Genomic DNA, 25,430 nt, shown 5'->3' with positions numbered 1-25,430 from the left:
TTTTTGCGTACATGCATAACAGTCTGATTTTTTTTCCCTCGTACGTAAGTAACAATGAAACGTTTGTGTACATTAATAACAGTGTATTTTTACGTACATTCTCGATAATAAAAATTGTCATTTTAAGAATGGCTATTTTTATTACTGTGCATATCGTAAAACTTTTTGCTTACATAAATAGATAGTATATGTACAGGTGAAAGATAATTCTGACATGTAAAAGACAGTTCTGGTTATATTTTCCAGTTAATGTCATGTACATGTGTAAGATCTTCTATAATGAATAGTTTAATTCCACTTTTATAAATAAACCCTCTAAGAAAATAAAGTTTAGCAATTTTTACAGTTCGGTTGAATTTCATTATTTTGAGCATTATAATTCAGTGTACTATCTTGGACTAATAAAGGCCTTTTCTTTCTTTTTTTTTTTTCTTTTTTTTCGAATCTAGCTAATATGTGGCTACTAAATCTATTATACATTCACAGTATATAGGTCTTTGTACATCTTTAATACATACCTGTACACTCGCACTCGAACATACAAGGAAAAAATAATATTTTCTTAGCAATCTGAATACAATGCTTGATTATTTATTTTTTATTTTTTTTTTCTAACATTTAAATGCATTTTGAAGTACGATGATGCAACGTGCTGAAATACAGACTGGAAATGACATTAATTTTCACGTAAATATTTCAGTTATATTTAGTGCACAGGGCCATACCGAGGGAGGGAGAATCATAATATATTTTTTCTTTCCACTTTCAACCTTTGTGGCCCTGTCATTTAGATGTTACAAAGACACTATGGATTTATATATACATGCGTACAATTTCATTTTAACAAGCTTTGTTATGATACTTGTCACTAGATGGCACCACAATCTTTCTCGTTGTATACATATAAGATTTGCTAGACCACATTTGGAGTGCGCGGATGCAACAAAAATTGATTTAGTTTTATAAATTATAATACGTTTTATAAGCAAATAAAGTTTTTATATCAATATCTTCTCTTACATTAAAAATTACTTTCTGTAAATGAATAATACGACCTGGGATAAAAAAAAAAATTATCAGAGAAATTTTGAAAAATACAATATGGATCAACATTTGCTGTGCTGTAGATTTTGAAGAAGTCATTACTATTATTTAAAGTATAAACCGTTATAAAAATGAGGAATATATCTGCAAATTGAAAGAAGTAGCTGAATTTTTTGAAAATAAAAATAAAAATTTATTATAATTTGTATTAAATGTATATTTTATTACAGTTGTTATAAATAACAACTGCTTAATAACTTCATTTATTATTCCGAGGTTCTCAAATTGTGCAATACCGAGACAACTCGTTCTAAAGGTTGAACGTGAGCCATTGCCATTTCAGAAAAAGAATTATTTTCTAATACAGTACAAATACTGCATGGAGCAGTATTTGTACAGTACTCTGAATTACTTAATAGTATATGTATTTATGTATTTAGATGAATTTAAATAATTCTAATGCATTTAGAGTAAACTTAGCATTCTTTACTAGGCCATGATTTTTTACTCTAAAAGTATGTTAATGTTTAATTATAAATATGAATCTTGTCATTAGAATTTAATATTATTCCTGTGTAAGAAGTAACCTTACTCATAAATGATAATGAATTTATTTTCTGGATTAAACTGTAAAGTTGAAAGTTTCTTTGCTCTTATTTTCAAACATCAACGTTTAATTTGCTCTTAAAAATTTCCAAAGCAATTATCTCAAACGCTTATAGATCTATAGCACAGCAAAATGCCAAATTATGTTTTCAATTACTAATAATAAAACTATGTAATTTAATATTTACTGTAAAATACACTACATATATTAAAACTATTCACAGGTAACTCATTTTTCTATACATTGGATAACTATCGCTTATTATGAAAACGAAACAAACACAAAAACGTGAAATATAAAAGGACACAGACATGTATTTATACACACAATATTTAAAACAGTCAGCATAATATGTAGTTACATTGAGAAGAGAATATGCAAATGTTGCTATGGTTAGCCATGGATGCAAGTATGTACATTACGTATAAGGTCCACAAGCTAGATAAGAACTGGATTTAAGCAATCATTCCAATAACCTCTCTCATTTCTAACCATCTCCAATGCTAATATAAACAATTTCACATATATACAAATGCTTATTACAATAAAATATATTACAACAGACATAGTATCGATGAAAAATATTTAATGAAATATGAAAATTATATATACAAGTTTTGCTTAACTGTAATTCAACTTACTGTGTATACTTCATTACACATGTATTATTTAAAATTAGTTTACAATTATTATATTATAATATGGTGTAAAAATAAAAAACTTAATTTCTAGTGTGTCTATTATTAAATGATAATTATTAATAAATAAATAATGAAAAATAAAATAATAATCGTTATTATTTTAAATAATAATAGCAAAATTATTTTTATTAATTATTATAATTAAAATTAGTATTCTATTTTTAAATTATAATTATTCGCTTTAGTTTTGATTAAAATTAATATGATAATTTTCAAAATATGTGTAAATAAGTGTATGTAACAGATAATGATAAAAGAAATAAAAACTTTTAACATCTGATTACATTTTAAAATACTGAATACTCGAAGTAACATTTATAAGTTTATTATATATAAACAGTGTATATTTTCTCTCTGTTAGAATTGTATTAAATGCACAATACTTCATAGGCAAGATCCTTCAGATCCTTAAGATGCTCATAGCTAGGAAATTCCAAGCAAAACATATGGTTAGAAATTTACTAAAATGTATTCTGTAGCAAAATGTTCAATCTGGTTTTTAAGTACAGTATTTAAAAATAGCACTGAATAGTAAAATTTGAACGAACTGCCGTTAATGGACTGTTTGGAAGTACCAGCTTAAGTAACGGTGTGAATTTAAGGATTAAATTCTTATTATATACGATGATTTTTAATACGATTCATCTAATATGATTTTTTGCAGGTATTTTAGCTCCATTGGTATATTAATACAAGTTACTTGGCATTAAACATTATAGCATATTTGGTTTCCGATTAAGTTAGTAGATAATACATTAATTTAAATTAGTTTTATTCTCTTATATTTAAAATAAAACATTAAAATTGTAAATTAAATTCATTTCATATAAATCCTTAAATTAATCGAAACATAATATTTAATATTTCTGTCTCTGAAATTTATAGATCATAATTTAAAAGTTATATATTAATAAATATAAATTATAATCATAATATTTAATATTTAATTATAATATATAAATATTAAAATTATAAATTTAAATTTTAATATTTATTTGTTATAATAATTATAATGAAATTAATTATAATTTATATTTATTAATATATAAGTGTGGATGTGCTGACTTTAGATGTGATCATAAAGGTTTGTTGGTAGTATATGACTTTGATAATTTTTAAATTATAATTTATAAATTTCACAGACAAAAAAATTAAATATTGTGTTTCGTTTAAGTATTTACATGAAATAAATTTAATTTACAATTTTAATCTTTTATTTTAATTACAAGCAAATAAAAATACATTAAATTAACGCATAACCTACTGACTTAATTGGATATTTTTATTCACTTATATTTAAATTGAAAGATTAAAATTGTAAATTAAATTCACGTCATATATATACTTAAATTAAACGAAACACAATATTTAATATTTTTGTCTGTGAAATTTTTAAATTATAATTTAAAATTTATATATTAATAAATATAAATTACAATTAATTATATTTAATTTAATTATAACAAATAAATATTAAAATATAAATTTATATTTATGTTTATATTTTTATTTATTATATTTATGATTATTAGTATAAATAAAAAATATATTAATGATAAAATAAATAAATTTAGTCAAATTATTCCAGTTATGAATCATTGTATTGAATAGCATATATGAATTCTGATGTATGCCATTCAAGTTATATTTTTAGTCATACTATACTCTTAATCCCATTGTTCATTTGAATAATATATCAAGTAATAATTTATTCAAAGAACTATCAAATACTTATTCAACCATTGAATGAAAAAGAAATCATTAAAATGCTATCATTAAATATTTATAGATATTTAATCTTCCAAGAAAATTTAATGAAAAAAGAAAATTCTGAAGTCTGAGAAATATGTAATTTAAATTATTATTAAAATTCATAATCTTTATCTATCTTTTAATTCTGACATATTCACACCTGAGCTTCACCTTTGCTCATTAAAGATCGTCCACTTCTTCAATAATATTTATTCCTTAAAAAGATTTTTTCTACATACTATAGTCATTTTGAAAATATATGAAAGAAGAGTTCAGTCATATACAACCCCATAATCCCAAATCCCTTAAACTACTTCAACCATTTCATGCCAAATGAACATCATATAAATTGTTCTATTATCTTCATATAAAGCTCTTATTATAATATTCTATATCCATCTAAATCACTACACGTGAACTATTTTATATGGTGTAAAATGTTTCTCGAACTTAACATTCTTAAGATTCCAGATGAGTCCAAAATAGTTTATAACTACAGTTATAAACTCTAGCCCATGGTCATTTTAATGTTATTTATAAAAACAGACAAAATAATGAGAACAAAATCGGACATGAACCCACTGTTCAAAAGTATTTTCGAAATTCTTTCACATTTTAGTTTGTAATAGCTACACAAGAGAGCAGCACTGAATGTCTCAATTACATATTAGTGGATGTGTTTATTTGAATGAGAGCATGTAATGGAAAACACTGAGAGGAATTTTAAAAATGTGTGCATAACAGTTGGATTAATAAACAACGAAATATTCCCTGTTGGATAACTATTATATAATAAAATATAACATCATTGATTAACATAAATAGAATATCAAAAAATGAACAAAGTGAAACCAACAGAATTACTCTGCAGTTGGCTAAAAATATCAAACCAAACAATGCAACATTGAACATGGAATGTCTTTCTGGTATAATTTTCATTAAATGAATAATAAATTATATAAAAATAATTAATATTAACATTAATAACCTTAGAATATAATAATATTATTAATTAACATGAAAATTAATATTAACGATGAAAATGAAAATTTAATGTTAATATTAATAATATTGGAATATAATAATATTATTAATTAACATTAAAATTAATATTAATAATATCAATTATTAATAATAATAAATATTATTAATTTAATAATACAAATAATTATATTTATATTATTAAATTATATTAAATTACATAACTATAAAAATGCTTATTCTATTAAAATTTTATTATAAATTTCTAAAAATATATGTAAAAAACCTAAAATAAATAATCCTAAATATTTTATCATAAATGTTTCAACACCAACAAATACAATTAAATACTGCATTATATTATACTAAGGTTATAATATTTATGTAAAATAATAAAAAAAACCAAATTATGTTAAATAAAATTAAAATAGCATACTAAACAAGAATTTTATGGGAAATTTGTATGATTGTATGAATTAACTATATACAGAAATTAATTATGTATTATGTTCATGACCGGCTTTAAAAATATTCGTGGAAGTAAAATGTACATAGTAATAACAATAATGAATAGAGTTAATTAAATATAATTTATTTAAAATTTGAGATGTTTAAAATACTCGTAATTGTAATAAAAATCATGTGCACATCTTCGGATATCAATGAGCAGCATAACTACTATTTCATCGTGATTAACATCTGGTAACAATACACAAACAGATTCTATTAAAGTCAAACTAGAGTATCCATCATTATACTCTGTGATTAACACGAATATAATATGTAAAAATAGAGTAATGATGCCAGATTGTTAGGAAACTAGATATAATGAAACTTGATTCCAATCACTGATGTACACCATTAAAACTATCTACTGTGGTCTCTTTTTAACATAAATACGGTGTAATTAGAGCTATCAATGAAATGACAGGGGTTGTAGGCTTCCAGGTGGCTTAAATGTTTATTTACAGTTCGCAATCTATTGGTGTAATCTCATATAAACAAAATGATGTTGTTTGGAAGCCTGGATACAACGAAAAATACAAGTTATCTCACACACACACACACACATGCTCTTTCTTCTTCACACCACATACACACTTTTTCTACCTCTTTTTCATACACATACACTCTTTCTATCTCTCTCTCTCTCTCTTTCATACACATCAACGGACAATCACGATTTGTAAAATAATGGGGGTGTAAGAATTGTGAATTTACTGCCCATTCTGTGTCAATGAAGTCTATCAAAACAGGAAAGCACCTACAACCTTTTTTTTTTTTTTTTTTTTTTTTGCTTTTAAATAGCGGTCTCAAATGTGTAGGTTACGTTAAAAGAGGGATTGTCAAACGAATTTTTTCGAAGATCCTCTGAGCCATCATCTGTTGGATCTCCAGTTTTGAAATCTGAAAGTTTCTGAGCTGGACCCCATTCTTCAGTTGGTTGCATCAGAATAACAAATCTCTGTAAAATGATAAAATAAGAGTAAATGATTATTTTGGTATATAGAGAAAATTAAAGGGGTGTTTTTAGTCCTTCATTAAACTATTAGATATCGAACTTCATTATCATGAAGTTTTATTTCATTTAAAGAATAGATGCAAATCCAGCATTCCTAGTAAATTGTTATACATAAATTGGCCGAACAAATTATGTTAATTTGTTATAATAATAGAATAGAAATGTGTATGCCAACTTACCTCACACAGAGGGCGTTTTGTAAGTGAGCAGAACTTCCATATTGAAACAGATATTATTACTGCCACAGGAAGCATGGCTACGACCCATCCTACAGCATTAGCCCAAGTGGGATAAATATAATTGCCACTTCTTGCAGGAGTGTATTCGATCCAATTGAAGAACAAGATAAACTGTATGGAGATGAAAATAAGTTTTGGTATAAAATTATTACATTATCTTATTATGGTTAGAATTTTAAACTTCTTGTACGAGATATTAAAACTCCTTTAATTCGAAAGTCGACTTACCAGAAGGGTAGCTGGAGTGAATACTTTCCACATTATGGTCCAGAAAACAGTCCACAAATAAGATCTAGAGCCAATCATCTTTTCCACATCACGAAGAAATCTATCAGCTCCTGCAATAGAGAGTAACTATATTTGTAGTAAATAAAAGTAAATCTTAATCCATTTTTAATAATGAACAAAATAATAATAACTCATTTTAATAATATGTACACTGGAATCCCGTGTGGAGCAATTCTTAACCATAAGGTGTGGCAGTAAAGTCCCAGGAATGATTTTATAAATTAAAATTAAACGGGCTTTTGTTTGTTCCCCATTAAAAGTAGGTTCCGTAGGAAACTCTACACTAAATTATCTTTTACCCTGTTGATTGGAAGCCTTTCGAATTCGTTTAATACTTGGGAATAGAAAGAAGTGAGACGGAGCCAAATTGGGAAGTAGGGAGCACGTTGCACTTGAAGAACCCCTTTTACGGATGAACTCTCCATCATGGGATTTATATGCTGTCATGCCAACTCCTTCTGGGGGCAAGATTGATACCTGTCATGTGGGCTTCATATGGAACTCCCATGACTTTCCCCACTCCTCCTTGTTTCCATCTCTAGCAGGCCCCCTTTTCCGTGGCCTGCTCTTATTAAACTACATTCTGACACACCTTTCTTTGCTATTTCCTTACTCACTCCTTATAAATAGTTTTTTTTTTTTTTTTTTTTTTGGACTTTGTCAGAAAGCTCAGGCGACCCTGGAGGAGGCTAGCCAGAATATAATGGACAGCCTGGCTCACCTCCCAGCGATGGTGGCAGGCAACGTAGGTTCCTACTAGGGGGCCTGCGGCCAAGTAGCTTGATTGATTGATTGATTGATTTGGTAGTTGTTGGCGCATCGGCTTCTGTGGCCATATTGCACCTCCCAAGGTTTTTGCAGTACTTTGATCCGAGCCCGAGGCGGGAATCGAACCCGCGACCTTTGGGTTGCCGGGCAGGTACTTAACCCACTCGGCTCGCCCGGTCGGCGGCCAAGTAGCCAGAGACACAACAACAGAACATACTACTCTGACACAAACCAGACATTACACCTTTTCTGGCTTTTAGAGAGGTTCTGCTCCTCTCTAAAAAGTACCATGGCGCAGATGTGGGAAACCACCAGTGGCGTCTTTCACGAAACTCTATGCCTATGAGGACCAGACCTTCAGAGTTAATGTTAACATCAGATTCGTTGACGTTCATCAGCACAAGAAAACAGTACGAAAAACGATCATCATAATTGTTCATGATGATCTATGTCATCTACATTTTTTGCTGTTGAAGACCAAGAATGCTAACTATATGTATGCTGGAAGATTAGACGTTCATTTTACACGGATAACGTCTGTTATGAATTTCTCCATATTCTTGTCTTTTAGTGAATAAAAATTCAATAACATCATGCGGATCCGTTTAGGAGATACGGTCTATTTGAAATGTCTTAAATAAACTAATTCTTCTGTAGATTCGACTGGAGGGTGACACCAACGCTAAGACAGTGGAAACAGTGGAAAGTGAAAAAAGTGGACAGTGGAAAAGATCGTGTGGTCTGACGAGTCTTAATTTACACTTTTTTTTTTTACACCAATGGTAGGGTGAAAGTGTAGCTGGAACCTCATTAAGCCGTGCACCCAGACAGTCTTTTGTTCACCATTCAAGATGCTAGAGGTGATATCATAGGATGTGGTTTGTTCTGTTGGTAAGGACTGGCTCCGCTCATACCATTAGAAAGTCTTGCTATCTCCATGAACAGTTTTATGAAGTATCGGACCAGCTTCCTCCTGCAGTGTTTCATTTTAACTTGGAATGCGATGGATTCTTTCAAGAAAACAACGCAGCTATTCACCGTACAAATTAAAACGTATAAAAAAAATAAGAATTATTAGACATGTATGTACTGTGAATAAATACTTTACTAGGTATGCATTTGATTACTTTTTTTAAGTATTCAGAATTGTTTTTTTTTTTTTGGCAACTTAATTTATATTTTAAAAAAACCCTTCAGTTGAGTTTCTCAGTGAATTGACAAGAATTAAGTTATTTTGTGCTTATGAATGACAGCAGTTCTGTATCTTTTAAAATCTGATGAGCTCTCACTCATTCAGAGTGGAAGATAACGGGATCTTTAGGGGGGATAGAGAGGGGGGATCCGATAGAAAAGGTCCCAAATCCCGACTGAAAGCTTCCCACTTCCATCAGTATCGGTAAGGAGGACCAGATGGATTAAACCTTAATTCTTTTACCTGGCCCTCTGAATTAACGGCAGTGCAAAAAACCGGACAGTTTCGTACGCTAGAGCAGTGGTAATTTGCATCTGGTCGTGCAGTCAAAGTGATAAGTAGCAGTTATGGGACGTAGTAAAGATATCACGGAGTTTCATGATTGGAGGAGCTCGTGCTTCGAGTGCTTCCCTATCGGAAACGGCACGTCTTGTCGGTTGCTCACAGCTCACTGTAGTTAAGATGCACAAAGAATGGTGTCGAACAGGTCAAACCATCTGTCGCCGACAAAAATCTAAAGGATTAAGAAAGGTAGATGTTCATGGTGAGCGAAAGGTGCAGCGCGTTGTATGGGCTAAACGGCAAGTCACTATGCGACAGTTGACATCACAATACAATATGAAGAATGAAAGAACACTGTCCCAAATGACAATGCGCCACATACTCAGACGCATAAGGCTCCACAACAGACGACCCAGGAGACTCCCTCTCCTCACTGCTGATCATCGTCGACGGCGAATGCTGTGGTGTCAACAATACCCTAGTTGAACACTGGAAATGAGTGTGCTGATCGGAGGAATCCAAATACCTGATACAACACGCCGAAGGACGCTTCCGTGTGTGGAGGAAGCAACACGAGTCCAGGAGCCCATAGTGCATGGTGCCCACTGTTCAGGCAGGTGGCGGTGGTTGCTTAACATGGGCATGTTTTTCTGTCAAGAACTAGGACCCCTAGTGCGTATGGGTCAAAGTTTCACTGGTGAGGTCGGCCGGCAGTTCTTAGGAGACCGTGTGCACCCTGCCATGTTGCATTTTTTTCAGTACAAAAAGGGATCTTTCAAGATGATAATGCGCCATGTGATCGGGTCCGCACTGTAGTTAACACAGCGAAGATATCACCCATCTTGATTGGCCTTCAAATTCACCTGATCTCAATCCAACTGAACACTTATAGAATGTTTTTGAATGGGAAGACGTATGGATAAGCAACTGCAATCTGTTCCCACACTGTGGAAAGCCTTTTTTGCTGGCAGAGTGGCTGCAGACCTCTACGTACGTCTTCATACATCTAGTGGCTGTTGTCCTTAAGGACAGTAGACTAATACGGTATTGACGTAGCCAAGTGGTCAGGAGCGCGAGTGCAGTGGCACAAGCCTTTGAATGGACCGGGGTTCAAGCCCATGACTACTAAATACGATTAACATTTGTATTGAATTGATTTATTGTAAACTCCACTGACTTGGTGGTCGTGGCAGAGTATAAACAAGAACTTTTATTAGGTAGATGGGCATAATTCAGTGATCACTTAGCGTATATTTAAGTGTGAAATCTAATCTGTATTAGCTTTTATTTTCCACTACCCTGTCCATCGTTTCCCAATTTTCTACTTCTCAGAAAACAAATTAAATAACGGAAGTAATACACGAGAATAACCTCACTTAAGCCCGCTTAAAAGGCAATTGGCTCTAAAGATATTTCTTTAAACCACGCAGAGAGAGAATGAACGGCCAAGAATATTTGGGAAGGAAAAAAATGAAAAGTCCAGCGAGGCAGAAGAGGAAACAGAGCCAAACATAATGTCAAGACTATCACGTACTTGGGTAACTGTTAATTAAATCCGGAGTGAAAGTTATTGTCGTAGTTTCGTTAGCTCACACTAATGTTTAATTAGATAATTAAATAGGATCTTATTTATTGGTACTCAGATGTTTTCAGTAACAGCAATTAGCTACTTGATGGTGTCATTTATTGATCTCCTACCCACCATCTTGTTTCCAAGCATTAAATTGGGTGGTAAATACGGGTTAACACAGCTGTGTTTCAGTGAGATGGAAAATAACCTTATTTAGATGCCTAGATTTTTTTTTTTTTTTTTTTTTTCAGTAAGAAAACAAGAATAAATTTGATATCCATGGATATAATGATCCACGAACTACTTACCATAATGCCAGGATATTAAGACACACTCGGAAATAGCAATGAGCAGTACTGAGAAATTTGCCGCATATTTGTCGAACAGCTGCAGCCAAAAAACTCCGGCCTAAATGAGAGAGTTAAGTATTATTTTTCTAAAAATTCAATAAATAAATCATTATATATTTTTCTGCTATTTTTTTTTTTAAATGTACGTAAATTGGCTTTATAAAAACACTTTTCATTACAATAAATTTCTACTTTTTGTATATTATTCAATACATTATAAAATATCATAAAACAGAATATATTACTATGTATATTATAACTATATTAATAGATAATTAATATTTAATTAAATATATTTAATTTCTCCCTAATCTTAAAAATGTCACTAAAAATAAAACCGTTGTATCTGCCATCTAACGACAAAAATGTAAATTATGAAACAGAGCATGATTTTAGTTCGTTTGCAAATAAAAATTGGATAAATAATTTCGCTTATAGAGCTATAAAGTCCATAATTTATCTAAATTATACATCTATATTATTATATATGAATTAATAAGCGACAATATTATGTAATAACAATAATATATTCATTAAAATATTACAAATATTATATATTTTTTATTTTAATTTCAAGTAGATGGCGCATTTTGCAATCCAATAAAACATTGTTGGACGCGCTTGTTTTCTTGCATCATTTTGAAAATACTATTAATAATAATAATACTAAAGACCATAATTTTCATAAATTATACATTTTTTTCAATGTACATAAATTAATAAGCAACAATAGCATTTTTTAATAATAATAATATATTGATTAAAAGATTACAAATATTATATATATTTTTTATTTTCATTTCCGGTAGATGGCGCTTTTTACAATCCAGTAAAAAAACGTTGCGTGTGTTCGTTTTCTTGCATCATTTTGCCAATACTGGTAATATTAATACTAGTATTAAATATTATAATCACCTTACTCACCCTAGTAGTAAATATCAATCCTCCTGCATATCCTATAATGCACGTGATTAGTACTACGAAAAATTTACGTTCTCTCAATAGTGGAAATCTGTCTAAAATGGCAGTGGTAACAGTCTCCAACAAAGCAAACTAAAAGTGAAAAGAAGAATAAAATATAGACATTTAAAAAATATTTCGTAGTTCATAGCTTGCCCATAATTATTTCTTATTTATGAGGGCAGTTAATACTCAGATAATGCTGAAATATTTAATTTTTTGTATAATAATATATTACTTATATATACTTAATAATATATTGCTGCCTGTAATATATTATTAAATATACTGGACTCAAAAGAGATGAAATTTAACTTAGAAAAACTTGTTTTTTTATAGGACAAACTTCTATAGTTGAAATAAAATCCGATAGATAGCGCCACTTACCTGGCTGTCTAAACCTAATGTCAATAGCATGAAAAAAAATAGAAATGCCCATAAAGGTGCTATAGGAAGTCTTGCAACTACTTCTGGATAAACCACGAACGCTAATCCAGCTCCTTGGTCGACCACACGCCCAACATCGGTATTGAGCTCATGAGCCAGATAACCAATTACAGAAAATATAACAAAACCAGCAAAGATGCTGGTGAGAACGTTACTCACAGAAACGATGAGAGCATCCCTAAATAAAAGGGAGAAGGAGAAATAAATATAAATATACAGTAGGTAACCACTGATGATTTAAAATTCATTAATAAATAATGTGTTTATTAGCTATAATAACATTCTAAAGATTTTTAATAATTGATTTTTAAAAAAAATTAAATAATTTGTTCAGTCCTGTGAATTAATCAATATAAAAACATTTTAAATAAATATTTTTTTACTTTTCATATAAAGATAAAAACTATACTCACTTATAGCAATTATTATGAAATTTATTATACGATGATAACGTAATTAAGCCTCCCCAGGCAGGACTGAGAGCAAAAAATATTTGCACGGCGGCATCTCCCCAAACCTTATAAAAGAAATTAAATATATTTAATAAATAAAAAATAATAATTTTCACTTTAAAGAATAAATTAACACAGCATAACTTGTACCAATTTTTCACTTCACATAACTTGTCCTTAAAAAGAATAAAATAATACAAAAATTACTTTAAATATACCAATATATATTTAAATTTAATTACACTGAAATAATATTATCTTATATTAATAAATAATCTGTGTAAAATATTGTAATTAATTAATCTACTAGAATAAATAATAATTTTAAAGGTTGGTGCAGGTAAAACACAGAGAATTCATAATTTTACTATTGTGATTTCGTAGACGGAATAAATAATACGCAACTTCCTTTAAGTTTCTGATTGGTTAGTCTATTTTTCTCAGTTACGCATGCGTCATTATCCTCTTCCTCTTCCTGTCAGATTATGGGAATGGTATGTAATGGATTGGTAGTTTATCTAAAGAATTTTATGCCAACTATTATGTTGTTTATATTTTTTATTTTAAATAAATAATATTGAATTTTAAATGAGCATCTTTATTAATTTATGATAATCATTAATATTATCATTAATTGGTTTAACAAAAAATAGAATTTATAAATTCTATTTTTTGTTTAATGATCATTAAGGGGGGAACCTTTGCTGATAATCTGATTAGCTATTATGGCATAGCCACAAAGAAGCTGGGTGGAAAATTTGGGGCCAGTTAAAGGGAAATTTAAGATGTAGGAGACAAAGAGTGATTATTAATGACCACTGCCCTTCATGGCCTAATGTTTATACTGGATTTCCTCAAGGTTCAGTACTGGGTCCGTTTTGTTTTCAATGTTTATTAATACAGGCATATCAAGGTTATTGTCTAAGTTTAATATCTATCCTCATATGTGCGAAGTGAGAACATTTCTTATCTGCGCTTCCAACATATTGCCTACTGATTCCTCCAATGAGTCCCATCAATAAACATAATATCCAGTGCTTCAGCTAAAATATATGGTGTATGTATGAAAAAAAGAGTTGGATTTCTATGGATCCGATTTTAATCAAATTACAGAAGGCTCGACAAGGAAGTACACACAAAATATGTAAACTGGTGTCAAAGTAAGCCAGAATAACCTCAATATCTTTTTATACTTATTTTACACATTTTAGAGTAATATTTAACTTCTACAATACCTGTGCAGTTGCGAGTCGACTCCATTCTGGGGTGACGTAGAAGAGAATCCCTTCTTTAGCACCAGGCAATGTAACCCCCCTAAAGAATAGAATCACCAATACAAGGTAGGGGAAAAGGGCGGTAAAATACACCACCTGAAAGAGTAAAACGAAGTCCAATAAAACAGCCAACTAAAAGTAAATTATATTATCGTCAGGGACGGAGAAAAGTAATGTTTAAATATGCTGATATAATCAAAATATCTAAATAAATAAAATTTTGGTCCAACATTACGTGAGACACACTTAATTTATTTAATTAAATAATGATAATAAAGTTCTCTTTAATTAATTAATCTCCTTAAGGTATTTATTTAATTATCCACTCATTTTATCAGCAAACCAAAATAAGTGAACTTGAATTTATGGAATGAAACTTTGTTAACTAAACAAGTTTGCTAAAATATACTTAGTAAGAATTTGTGTCTGGTTTTCCTGACAGCCATATTCAACTTACTTTTCCAGAAGACTGAACTCCTTTACTGAGACAAAGGAAGACAATGATCCATGCCAGCAAGAGGCACAATGCTAATGACCATCTGACCTCACCTGTTTCCTCAATACCTGAGGATTCGCCTAGCACGTAATGGCTACAAAGTAAAGAAAAAGGAACTTGTTAGACGCTGATGGAAACAACATAAAACTCTTGAATGTATTTCGCAAAAACTACAAAACATACATACTAGATTATAGAATGTTCATGTTAATCTCTGATTCCTTCAGTCATAAATTAAATCTCCTGTAATCTTAATTATTTAAAAAAATTCTTTGTATGTTCTTTATAATTAAATTATAATTCGTGTTTTGAACTGGCTAGAGCATTTTGTATCTAAGAGTCATTTGCATTCTTCTTTCAATATCACTCCAAATTTCTTCTCCCATAATTAATTCAAATATTCTATTAAATAGATTGTTGTTGTTGTATTTTTAGGAGCATCTGCAATTAGGCCATATTGCGCTGTATATAATAGTCTGTAAATTACATATGGTCTATATTTGTTATTTGCTGGATGAAAATCCAAGTTTCCGTGAGGAAAAAACTCCTAAGGCCTCGATTCCATTAGGCGTCTGAAGACTAGCTACAAATTTGTCCTTTCCTCCATCAGACAACTGGATTGTGGCCGGTAGAGAACTGCGAAGCCCAACTGACACATCCAACATATTTCATTTATTCCTAATTGGTATCAGATCTGGAGAAGAGGCCAGGGTATATATCGTAAATCGTGAAAATGTTCGCCGAACCATTAAGATACAATTTTTGCTCTGTGGATAGTTGCGTTGTTGTCTTGAAAGAATCCATTGCAATCGAAATATTGTAATGGATCGTTGGCCCGATTTGACAAAAAGATATTCATTGGGGGTTACAAGACATTCTTGCAATATCAGCGAACTCAGTCCGTACCAGCAGAACATACCATGATACCATCTCAAACCATAGTGGTGGACACGAGACAGTCTGGATACATGACTTCTTGAAGTTCAAGTATAAATCAAGATTCGTCAGACCGCATCATCATTTTCCACTATTCCCTGGTCATGGCGTTAGCGGCACCACTCCAGTCGTTTTTTTTAAAGTAAGAAGTCGCTTTAGTATTGGCATACAACTACTAAATCCCAGATTCTTCAACGCCTAGTTGAAGTTTTCAGTCTTCTGCTGCACACTGGACCATATATTCTGACTCACAATTCGCGCTTTAGATTCCTGCGGTCTCGTTCTTGGAGGATGTACCGACTTCCTACCGCATTTCTTCCTTTTAAAGTTGCATTCTCTTTTCCGTCTTCCACTCACTGTATACTTTTGAGATGGTTGCTTTCGACATACCAGTAATTTCTTTTATTTTCTCAATTGTGGCTCCTGCTGAACGTACTCCAACAATAATACCTTTCTGAAAATCAGAAAGATTACTTATCTTCCCCATGACTCGATCGACTAAGAAGCTGGACAGTGTACAGTTCTTCGCTGACATTGTTTGTTATTTGGAGCATTAGCAACTAAGGCCATATTGCTCCGGGATATGCGGTGGTCATTCCCTGACCTTTCCGCATCCTCCGTATTTGGTGGTGACGGGCTCGAACCCCGGTCTAATCAAGAAGCGTGTGCTACGCACTGCTGCTCCTTCCCACCTGGCTACGGAGGCGCCCTTCTTCGTTGATACCAAGGAATTTGTGCTCATACCATGTGACAACTTATATTTGCATCGTACATTTAATTATCTGTTGAGACCAATTTTTCCAGTGAGTGGAAGACAAATTGATTCAATTTGATTTTTCTGCCTTTTATTCCTTGTCATACGATTTATAGCTCTTATAATTAGTATTAATCTTGATTGATTCTTTCTGTTATTAATTTAATAATAGCCTCAGTCAATCGAACAGACTTTGCTTCTAAACAAAAGGTATCTTAATGCACTATAAATACCTTTTGTTGAGGAAGAAAAGGTATTTTTAATGCAGTACTAATTAAAAATCCTGATCCACAGAGTGTTGCAATTAAACCTGCAGTCTCTACGTCATGTATAGGTTGTCTTCTATAGTATTATGTAGTTTTGAAACTCCCACTCCATCAAGACTAAGAGATATCTGCGAGGTTCAGAGAAGCTTACAAACATCAGAAAGTTGTTGCACATGATCACGAGCATGCAATCTCAGTTATATATGTGCAGTCATCCATGCTTAGACGAACGGTGACAGGAATAACAAACGTATCCAGTAACGCGATCCACGTGCGGCGATGTCAATGTCTGATGGCTATTCTACTGATTCCTTTGGCAGTTTCTGCTCAACTCACGATCTCGCGCATTTCGCAAACGAGTAACTGAAATTGTAAATCAGTATATCATAAACACACCATAACAGCAAAACCAGTGTAATGGATAAACAAGTTCCAAATGTGCTTTTATTACTTCTTGTATATGTGATCAAATCCCCACGTGGGCATTTTTGTTCTTTAACCATTCCTGATTCTTTTCATAGAGAAAGTAATAATCAATGGGAATTCTGCAGAAGCGAGCAGGATCCCTCAGATGGTGAGACCATCGCTTCTCGGTCCTTTGGCTAAGATCAAAGTGTAGATGGTGAGACCACACTTAGAAAATTGCATTCAGGTGTGGAGGCCTCACCTAAAAAAAGGACATAGAACTTCTGGAAAGAGTCCAAAGAAGAGCTTCTAGATTGGTTAGAAGTGCTAAGGGGTTTCGCTGTGAGAACGTCTTAGAATATATGGACTTCAAGGCTTGGAGAATAGACGCTTCAAGAGTGACCTAATCAGGTGTTTAAGGCCCTTAAAATATTATATTTACTACAAGCAACTAAGACAGTGAATTCTATCTTCAGTCTAACGCTCTCCCAAATGAATTCTATCTGTAACTTGGAGCGTATCCTGTGGTCAGTTTGCCTGTTTCGCTGGATGAAAAATCCAAGTTTTAGGGAGAGGATCATGCAACTGTCGCCTAACACCGGCTAACTCGGCCACTATGTGAAAATTCCATAAAGTCCCTTATTCCTGACAGGATTTTAATTCAGCTGCGAAAAGTTATAGAATATTTTCTCCTCTTGACAAGTCTTCGCGGGTAGAACCGGTCATTATATCCTCCCCACACCAGTTCGAACTAATTCCTTTCAATGAATCTAAACGTAACTCCTCTTTTGTATCGCACTCAATGCTTTCTGCGTGGAAATGTGCTCTTATCCAGCCGTTTTCTAAGAAGAGAGACAAATCCTGCCATCCACTTCCTATTTCCAGACAAATCTCTTTCCAATTTTGTTATTTTACTCTTTCAAAAAATAACACATATATCTGATTGCTAATATCGGATCAATCGGATTCGATATACAGGGAAACTTTTGGATTATGTCGCTCACCTTTTTGATAGCATTAGCATTAGTAAAGGCATACGATACAAGAAAGCAAACTTATGCAGCATCAACCAAAAATAAAAAAATAAAAACCCTTCCATTTCATTCCTCCATTCGTTCCAAATGTCTGTCCAGCTCAGCCTTAAATTTATTCAGACTATCAACTTCCACAACAAAAGATAGAAGTCTATTCCACCGATCAACTACCCGCAGGCTAAAGGCAAACTTCCACACATCTATTTTGCAACTGTCTTTCCTCAATTTGAATCTATGCCCACTCAGGTTCTTAATCTGAGCAAGAGGAAGAATCCCATCAGCATTCAGCTTGCTCAACCCATTCAAGGCCTTATACACCTCAATCAGATCACCTTGCAGGTGCCTACTCTCCAGGTACTGAAATTTACAGAACTTAAGCCTTTCTTGGTAAGAGCACCCCTTTGTTCCCCTCACAAATCTTGTTGCCCTTCTTTGTATTCGTTCTAGCAACTCTACATCCTTCCTAAAATGAGGCCTCCAGACCTGTAAACAGTACTCTTGGTGGTACAGAGGGACAATCACCTCCTTTTCCCTGCTAGCAAAATTCCTATATATCATTGACAAGACTCCATGCCTGCCCCGGCAGCCCGTCTGCACTGCTCAGCGAACTTCATATTCGACTGCCCAATTACCCCCAGGTATTTTTCATTTTCTACCACCCTAAGTGTACTACCTCACAGTCGGTACGTTTCTCTGGGCTTACTTCTACCCATATACAGTACTTTGCATTTGTCAATGTTAAACTTCAGTTGCTACTTCTCAGCCCATTTGACCAACTTATCTATATCCAGTTGGAGTAGCATACTGTCTTTACTGTCGTTAACAACCCTGCCAACCTTTGTATTATCTGCAAACTTGGGCATTAATCTTGATACACCTTCATCAGTATCACTGATAAATATACAAAACAACAGTGGACCCAACACCGAACCCTGTGGGACTCCACTAATAACATTTAGTCCACAAAGAGCAGCACCCATTGATTACCACCATCTGTCTTCTCCGACTTAACCATCCTTTTATCCATTGTAGCAACTTACCCTTAATACCATTCTGCTCCAATTTGTACAATAGTCTTCCATGCGCAAGTGTCAAAAGCTTTCCTGAAATCCAAGTATATGATATCAAAATTATTTTTGGCATTCAGTTCCTTTGTGACCACATCGTAGTATCCAATCAAATTGGTCAGACAAGACCTCCCTTTAAAAACCCATACTGTGTTTTAACTATTACTACAGTCTTGTCTAGATGATCCTGCAACGGTTCTTTAACCAGTGACTCCATTATTTTTCCCGGAACACAAGTTAAACTAACTGGTCTGTAATTACTCGTGTATCCCCTTATGTGAAATGCGGATACATTTGCACACCTCCAGTTTCTCAACAATTTCTCCTCCACTTTGCTCTCAGTTATTACAAAATCACTTAGCTCCCTGTTAACGTTTGATAAACTTCTGGCACTCCCCTCATCGAATAACTCCTCACGTGTGAATGTAGATTCAAAATACTCATTCAGTTTATCAGCTACCTGAGCATGATCATCAGTAGTCAACCCATCTATGTTAAGTGGTCCAATCTGATTCATCCCTTTCCTTCTAGAGTTTATATAAATAAAGAAGTCATTGCTGTTTTTCTTAGCATCTTTTGCCAAAGATTTCTCGTAATCTGCCTTCGCCTGCCTAACCTCCTTTGTCACCTGATTACAGACTAGCTTATATCTGCCATAGGCTTCTGAGTCGCTTGATAATTTATATACATCCCATACATTTTTCTTCTCTGCCACGTGCCTCTTTATTTCTTCCGACATCCATTTAAATCTAAACCTTGAACAGTATTTCTTAGTTGGAATGAAAAGTCTAGTCCCCTCCAAGAAGGCTTCCCATTTAGAATTCAACGTTGGTACATCATCATGGAATCAGTAAAGAAATAATATTTATAGGGGTAGTACTGTAAAGTCGCACAGAAAAGTTTGGGTAAGCTCAAGATAGAGAAACCGAAGTCTTCAAACTCTAAATCAATGCCGAAGTATCTCAAGGTTCTGTTCTCCCTTCTGTTGCTTTCTTATCAATTACCTTCTGTGGAGGTAGGGAAAATATTTGGCTTAATTTAATTTTAAACCCTACTGACGTCACAATGCCACCCTATAAAACGCAAATCTGACTGCAATTCACAGAAAATTCTAGATTCTAAGGTGTGTAAAGGGGGAGTTAGTAGAACATTAAAGACACATTTTTTCAATAAATTTAAAAACCTTTAATGAACATTAAATACAACATTTACATAAAAAACCAATAATTACATACATGCATACCAATTTCCATATATTCGAACCATACTACAATACAATACACTATCTTTCTCTAATCAACTATTCTCAATTTACAAATGATTAACATCAATTTGTATCAGTTGTATCTTACTTAATACGAATCCTCGATGATTACTCAATCATTCTCTTACATCAGTAAAACTCATTTCAACTCTTATTACTCTTTTTGTATATTTGTTTCTAGCCTTTAACACATGAAATGTATTGAAACTGATGTCCTCCTACCTCAGTAATATTCACTATAAATCCCTCATTCTCCTTAATTACTCTCTAGTTACCATCTTAGTCATCCATCTTTAATCATGAGGTTTCTCTATTAATAAAATTTCTTTCTCTTTACAACTCACCTGCTCTGTTATCTTGTGTTGGCACCTGGCCTAACTTAATGATATAGGTTAACATATAAATATAATTTCTTTACTAATTCCTTTATACCATCACTTTCTTTTTATTACCCCTGTACCACCCTTATATTATTTCATAATCATTAACATTCATAACAAATTATCTCAATTTTAGTAACTAACTTGCCTATTCCAAATTTAATTTTCGTTAGAAAGAACTGTCAATCAATTTCTTACAGAGTTTAGATTATGAGTCCATGAGTTGGGGGTTCAAAAAAAAAACAGGAACAGACTTACGTTCCGAATTCGCTGCTACTTCCAATTCCCTTGTGCTCAGGCTTCCTTTGTGGCAGACAGGATTTCTTCCATTTCTTGGGCACACTGCCTTCCGATACCGGACCAGGCTTTCTTTCTTGCACATTTACCTTAACCTTAAACTTAACCACTGCCTTCACTACCTAGCACTGGCCCCCGATGCCGGACAAGGCTTTCTTTTTCTCATGTTTTTTTTTTTCTTTTCTTCTTCATCTTGCTACCACAAGATGTGAACTCCGACCACCAAAAAATCTACTTCTACTTCAACCCGCAAACTCATGACCTTTCTCCCATTAGACCACAGAGAAGTCAGATACAGAGTTGACACTTTCTCAATTACTCCCCCCCCCCCGGAAACTTTTCTTTTTCCCTCAAGTTTGGAACACCTCCCCCAAGGACTCCAACCAATCGCCATACTATTTAATTTTTTTCATTCCTTCCTATTTGCTAAAACAACTCACCCCAGCTGTCTCCCTAGCGTACAAACCAACCCTTCTCTAGAAATTTCTTATTTTTTTCACACGGCAGTATGGCACTTTCATGTTTGCCAGTCACCTCCAAAACACTCATTTTCGTGTTCACACCTCTGCTAAATATATCGAACTTAACCCAAATATCAATCACCCAAACATTGGACGTCCATTAATTTCCTGTTTACTAACGGTGGCTTAGATCAAAAGAGATGCTTCGTAATCCCATTTTTACGAGTCCTATTGTTCTTGCCCTCAGCAACCCTTTTCTAACCTGTTCACAAAATGGCACCCCTTCTCTAGTGCTGTCCCTGTTAGCTCTCTTATATTGTTAGAAATTACTTGTTTCCACTTAGCCACTATTTAACATATACATCATAACTTTCCCATCCCCAAATCCAGTGCTTCTTCAAACTTTTACCTTATTTGCATTAAAACTAAATATCGAATCTTAATACTTACTATCTTTAACTTAATACTCCTTCTTCATCGCCCTTCCTGGATTTATTTTAGCAAAACAAATATGTCTATTATATTTGTAAGATCTACTTCTTACACTTCCATTGTTCAGAAAGCTCATTTTTAGTTTTAACAATTGTTCGAAGTTCCATCAAAAGATTTTGGACTGAAATAAAAAAAAAAATGGTTTCCCGTTTTGGAAGTTCACTATCAAAGTAGTGAACTTCCAAAAACTATCAAAGTCTCCTTGTAGTGAACTTCCAAAAACTATCAAAGTCTCCTTGCAAGTTAAGACACCTTGTTCAGCAATTCTGCACTTGACGAGTATATCAATAACCTATTATGTTCAATTCTGACAGCTCATGGCCTCAGTTACCTCGTCATGTTTCTAAAATTCAAAAATATTAACACTTCATGTGATATTCAGTTTATAAAAAAGAAATTTAATGATACTCACACAAAATATTCGTCAGCTGGAGGTTTTTTAATCATCCCTTTGACCAGTACACTGAGATTAAGGTATAAAGACTCATTATGGCTATAACATGTTCTCTCATAATAGGTCCCGTTCCTTTGGGAGCAGTCTTCAGCATCCCGATACGAGTAACAAGCTGGAAAGACATAAATCCGTTATTGAACTTTTATTTGAACATTTTATTCTATTTGAACTTTTAGCACAACAGAAAAGAAAGATAAATTGTTTCAGTTTTATCTCATTGTGGTTTTCCATTAAAAATTTCAAATTTTCTAATTGATATAGCACACATCCAAAAATTCCATCCAATATAACTTACCTGGAGTACTCCACTCAGGATCGCAATGTTCCCATGGCAACCTGCGATTCCAGGAAGCGAACATATAAAAGATTGTCCACGCAATGATCATGTTATAATAGAGCATCACTATTCCAGAAACAATAACCATGCCATAGCCTAGACCTAGAAAGAACAATGAAAGAAAACATCTATAATATAAGTTACTATATTATAGATGCATTTCCAGATTTTTATCTTACTTTAAAAGGAACTTCAAAGGATTTTGAAAAACGTTTTTGTTGTTTAATTGGAAAGAGAAAATCCGAAAGAAAATTCTGCGCCATAACAGCAAATATTTACCAGACTGAAACAGGGAAGACAAATCGTTAAGATAAAATATAAATAGATGAAGGCTTATAGGAAAGCCTTATTGGATGTTGTGTGATACAGTAAAAGGAAAAGGATGTCGGATACCCCAAGTTATTACTGACTACAGTGGTTGTAAAAAGTTAAGGCACACAAATATGAGTTTTGTTAATTATAGCAACTTGATCATGCGTCTTAGATCGGCTTTCATTATCTTATACGTTAACTTTTTTCCCCCAGTGCAGTGATGAAAAAATTAATTTACATTTGAAACATTCTCTAATGTTTTTAAAGTTTCTAAACATTAATTTAAACACGTAATTCATCCTCTGTTTTAGTCCATTCTATTGTATATAAAACTTACCTGAAAACAGAGGACAAAATCTTTCAAAAATAGCTATAGGACCTAAACTAGCATATTGCCCAAATGATAACTCCATGAACATCAAAGGTAGGCCTGCCAGCAACATCATGCAGAGAAACGGAATTAAAAAAGCTCCTAGGAGAAGAATAACAAAAACAAAAACATTATTCATTCAATTTATGAAATACCTTCCAAGTTAAATTTATTTAAATCTATTGAGCAAACAGTGAATAAATATTTATTTAATAATCCATTCATTTGTTTATGTATTGAAGAATATTAAAATTATTTTACCTCCTCCATTGCTATAACACAAATAGGGGAACCGCCATACATTTCCAAGACCTACGGAGTACCCAAGCAAAGACAGTAGAAAGTCGAATCTTCCAGTCCAGTTACCTCTTTCTGTAGCATCACCTTCAGAATATTGATAGCTTCCTCTATCATCATCGTCTGCTTTAGGCGATAAGGGTACCTGACTACTAACACGGGGAAATTCCTTTTCTAATTCGCTCTGTAAATGAAATATTTAAAAATAATATAACAACTTATAAGATAGATGATGGTCTTGACAAAAGAATAAAGTTACAGATTATGACAGAGACAGCGAGTTGAGTCTCTGTTTTTCAACAATCACCCTACATTCCAGATCTGACCACTGCCAATTACTTCTTTTTTTACAGAATAAAAGAAAGTGTTGAATGCTAAGGCGAAGATACTGAGGGAGATTGCAAGGAGAGGATTAGAGGACTACTTACCTCTCACAGAAACGGGCGATAGCAAAGGGGAAATATTTTCTGTAATAACATGAGTAATCAATGATATACACATGATCAAGAACTGGATAAATACTACAAAACGTTATACCGGTAGATTTTTCAGACACTGTCGCTTATCTAGTTAATTTGAATAAGATTTTGGTACAATAAAATTGCATCTTAGTAGTGTTATGTGAATATATAGGATTTCTCATTAAAATTCTCAAGAATATAGTAAAAAATAAGACACTAAAGCATACCCATACAATACATCAAACCAAAAGGTGAAGACTTTTTTTTGGTTTAGTGGGTAAGGGTTATTTTAACGTTGTTGGAAAATTAATCAACTCTCTAGTATATAGGTTTCCATTTATTTATTTCATTTGAATTAAACAAATAATATTTTCCCTGTTCTCGGTCTTTTCTTTATGTGTGACCCAAACATTATTACTAAAGCAGTGGCTTAAATATCTGATTACAAAACAGTAGACTAAATGACGTCAATGTTACTAAATGAAATTACGTATCAGTAACCATACATCATCAATGTTTCTCTCAAAGGAATTTGTTCAAGTTCTTGATTATGATTGACGAAGATATCTACAAAACAATCAGCAAAAAATTCTTGTTATCAGCGTAGGTAGAGGGCATTTTCAAAGAAATAACCTTGATAGTCTCTCTCTCACACACAACACACAAAGAAAGATAATGGTAATGTATAATGGCTTATGATATGGAGTTATATCCTACGCACGCAAATATTCGTTATCATAAAACAGAATATTGACCAGCTGAAGAACTCGAGTAAGGGTTTTTGGCTGGAATACTAAAATATCCATTCCGAACATCTAAATAAATGTTAATACTCCACAAAAATGTGCACAATTAAAATCAAATTAGTTGTTATTATTAACCCCCTGTAAAGGTTCTTCTCCTGCAATACTCTAGAAC

The 25,430-nt window shown here is 32.7% G+C and overlaps 1 protein-coding gene across 1 annotated transcript in view; it reads right to left on the bottom strand.

The window, feature by feature from the left end:
- Positions 1-5,606: 5,606 nt before the first annotated feature.
- Positions 5,607-25,430, bottom strand: part of LOC150082137 (sodium-dependent proline transporter-like) — a 48,700-nt gene continuing 28,876 nt past the window's right edge. The window contains exons 2-14 of the mRNA XM_090379125.1: positions 24,016-24,235; positions 23,722-23,856; positions 23,031-23,174; positions 22,694-22,847; positions 14,887-15,019; positions 14,391-14,525; positions 13,117-13,220; positions 12,644-12,881; positions 12,221-12,349; positions 11,255-11,354; positions 7,075-7,184; positions 6,787-6,957; positions 5,607-6,550 (exon numbers count right to left, since the gene is read on the bottom strand). Of these exons, the coding sequence (XP_090235251.1) occupies positions 6,386-6,550; positions 6,787-6,957; positions 7,075-7,184; positions 11,255-11,354; positions 12,221-12,349; positions 12,644-12,881; positions 13,117-13,220; positions 14,391-14,525; positions 14,887-15,019; positions 22,694-22,847; positions 23,031-23,174; positions 23,722-23,856; positions 24,016-24,235 (1,938 nt within the window). The 3' untranslated portion in view covers positions 5,607-6,385. The remainder of the gene's footprint in view (positions 6,551-6,786; positions 6,958-7,074; positions 7,185-11,254; positions 11,355-12,220; positions 12,350-12,643; positions 12,882-13,116; positions 13,221-14,390; positions 14,526-14,886; positions 15,020-22,693; positions 22,848-23,030; positions 23,175-23,721; positions 23,857-24,015; positions 24,236-25,430) is intronic.

This window comes from Mastigoproctus giganteus, chromosome 8, assembly GCF_048544385.1.
Source record: "Mastigoproctus giganteus isolate SK-2022 chromosome 8, ASM4854438v1, whole genome shotgun sequence".
In the NCBI taxonomy this organism is placed as follows: domain Eukaryota; kingdom Metazoa; phylum Arthropoda; class Arachnida; order Uropygi; family Thelyphonidae; genus Mastigoproctus; species Mastigoproctus giganteus.
This window is presented reverse-complemented; position numbering and strand designations above follow the sequence as displayed.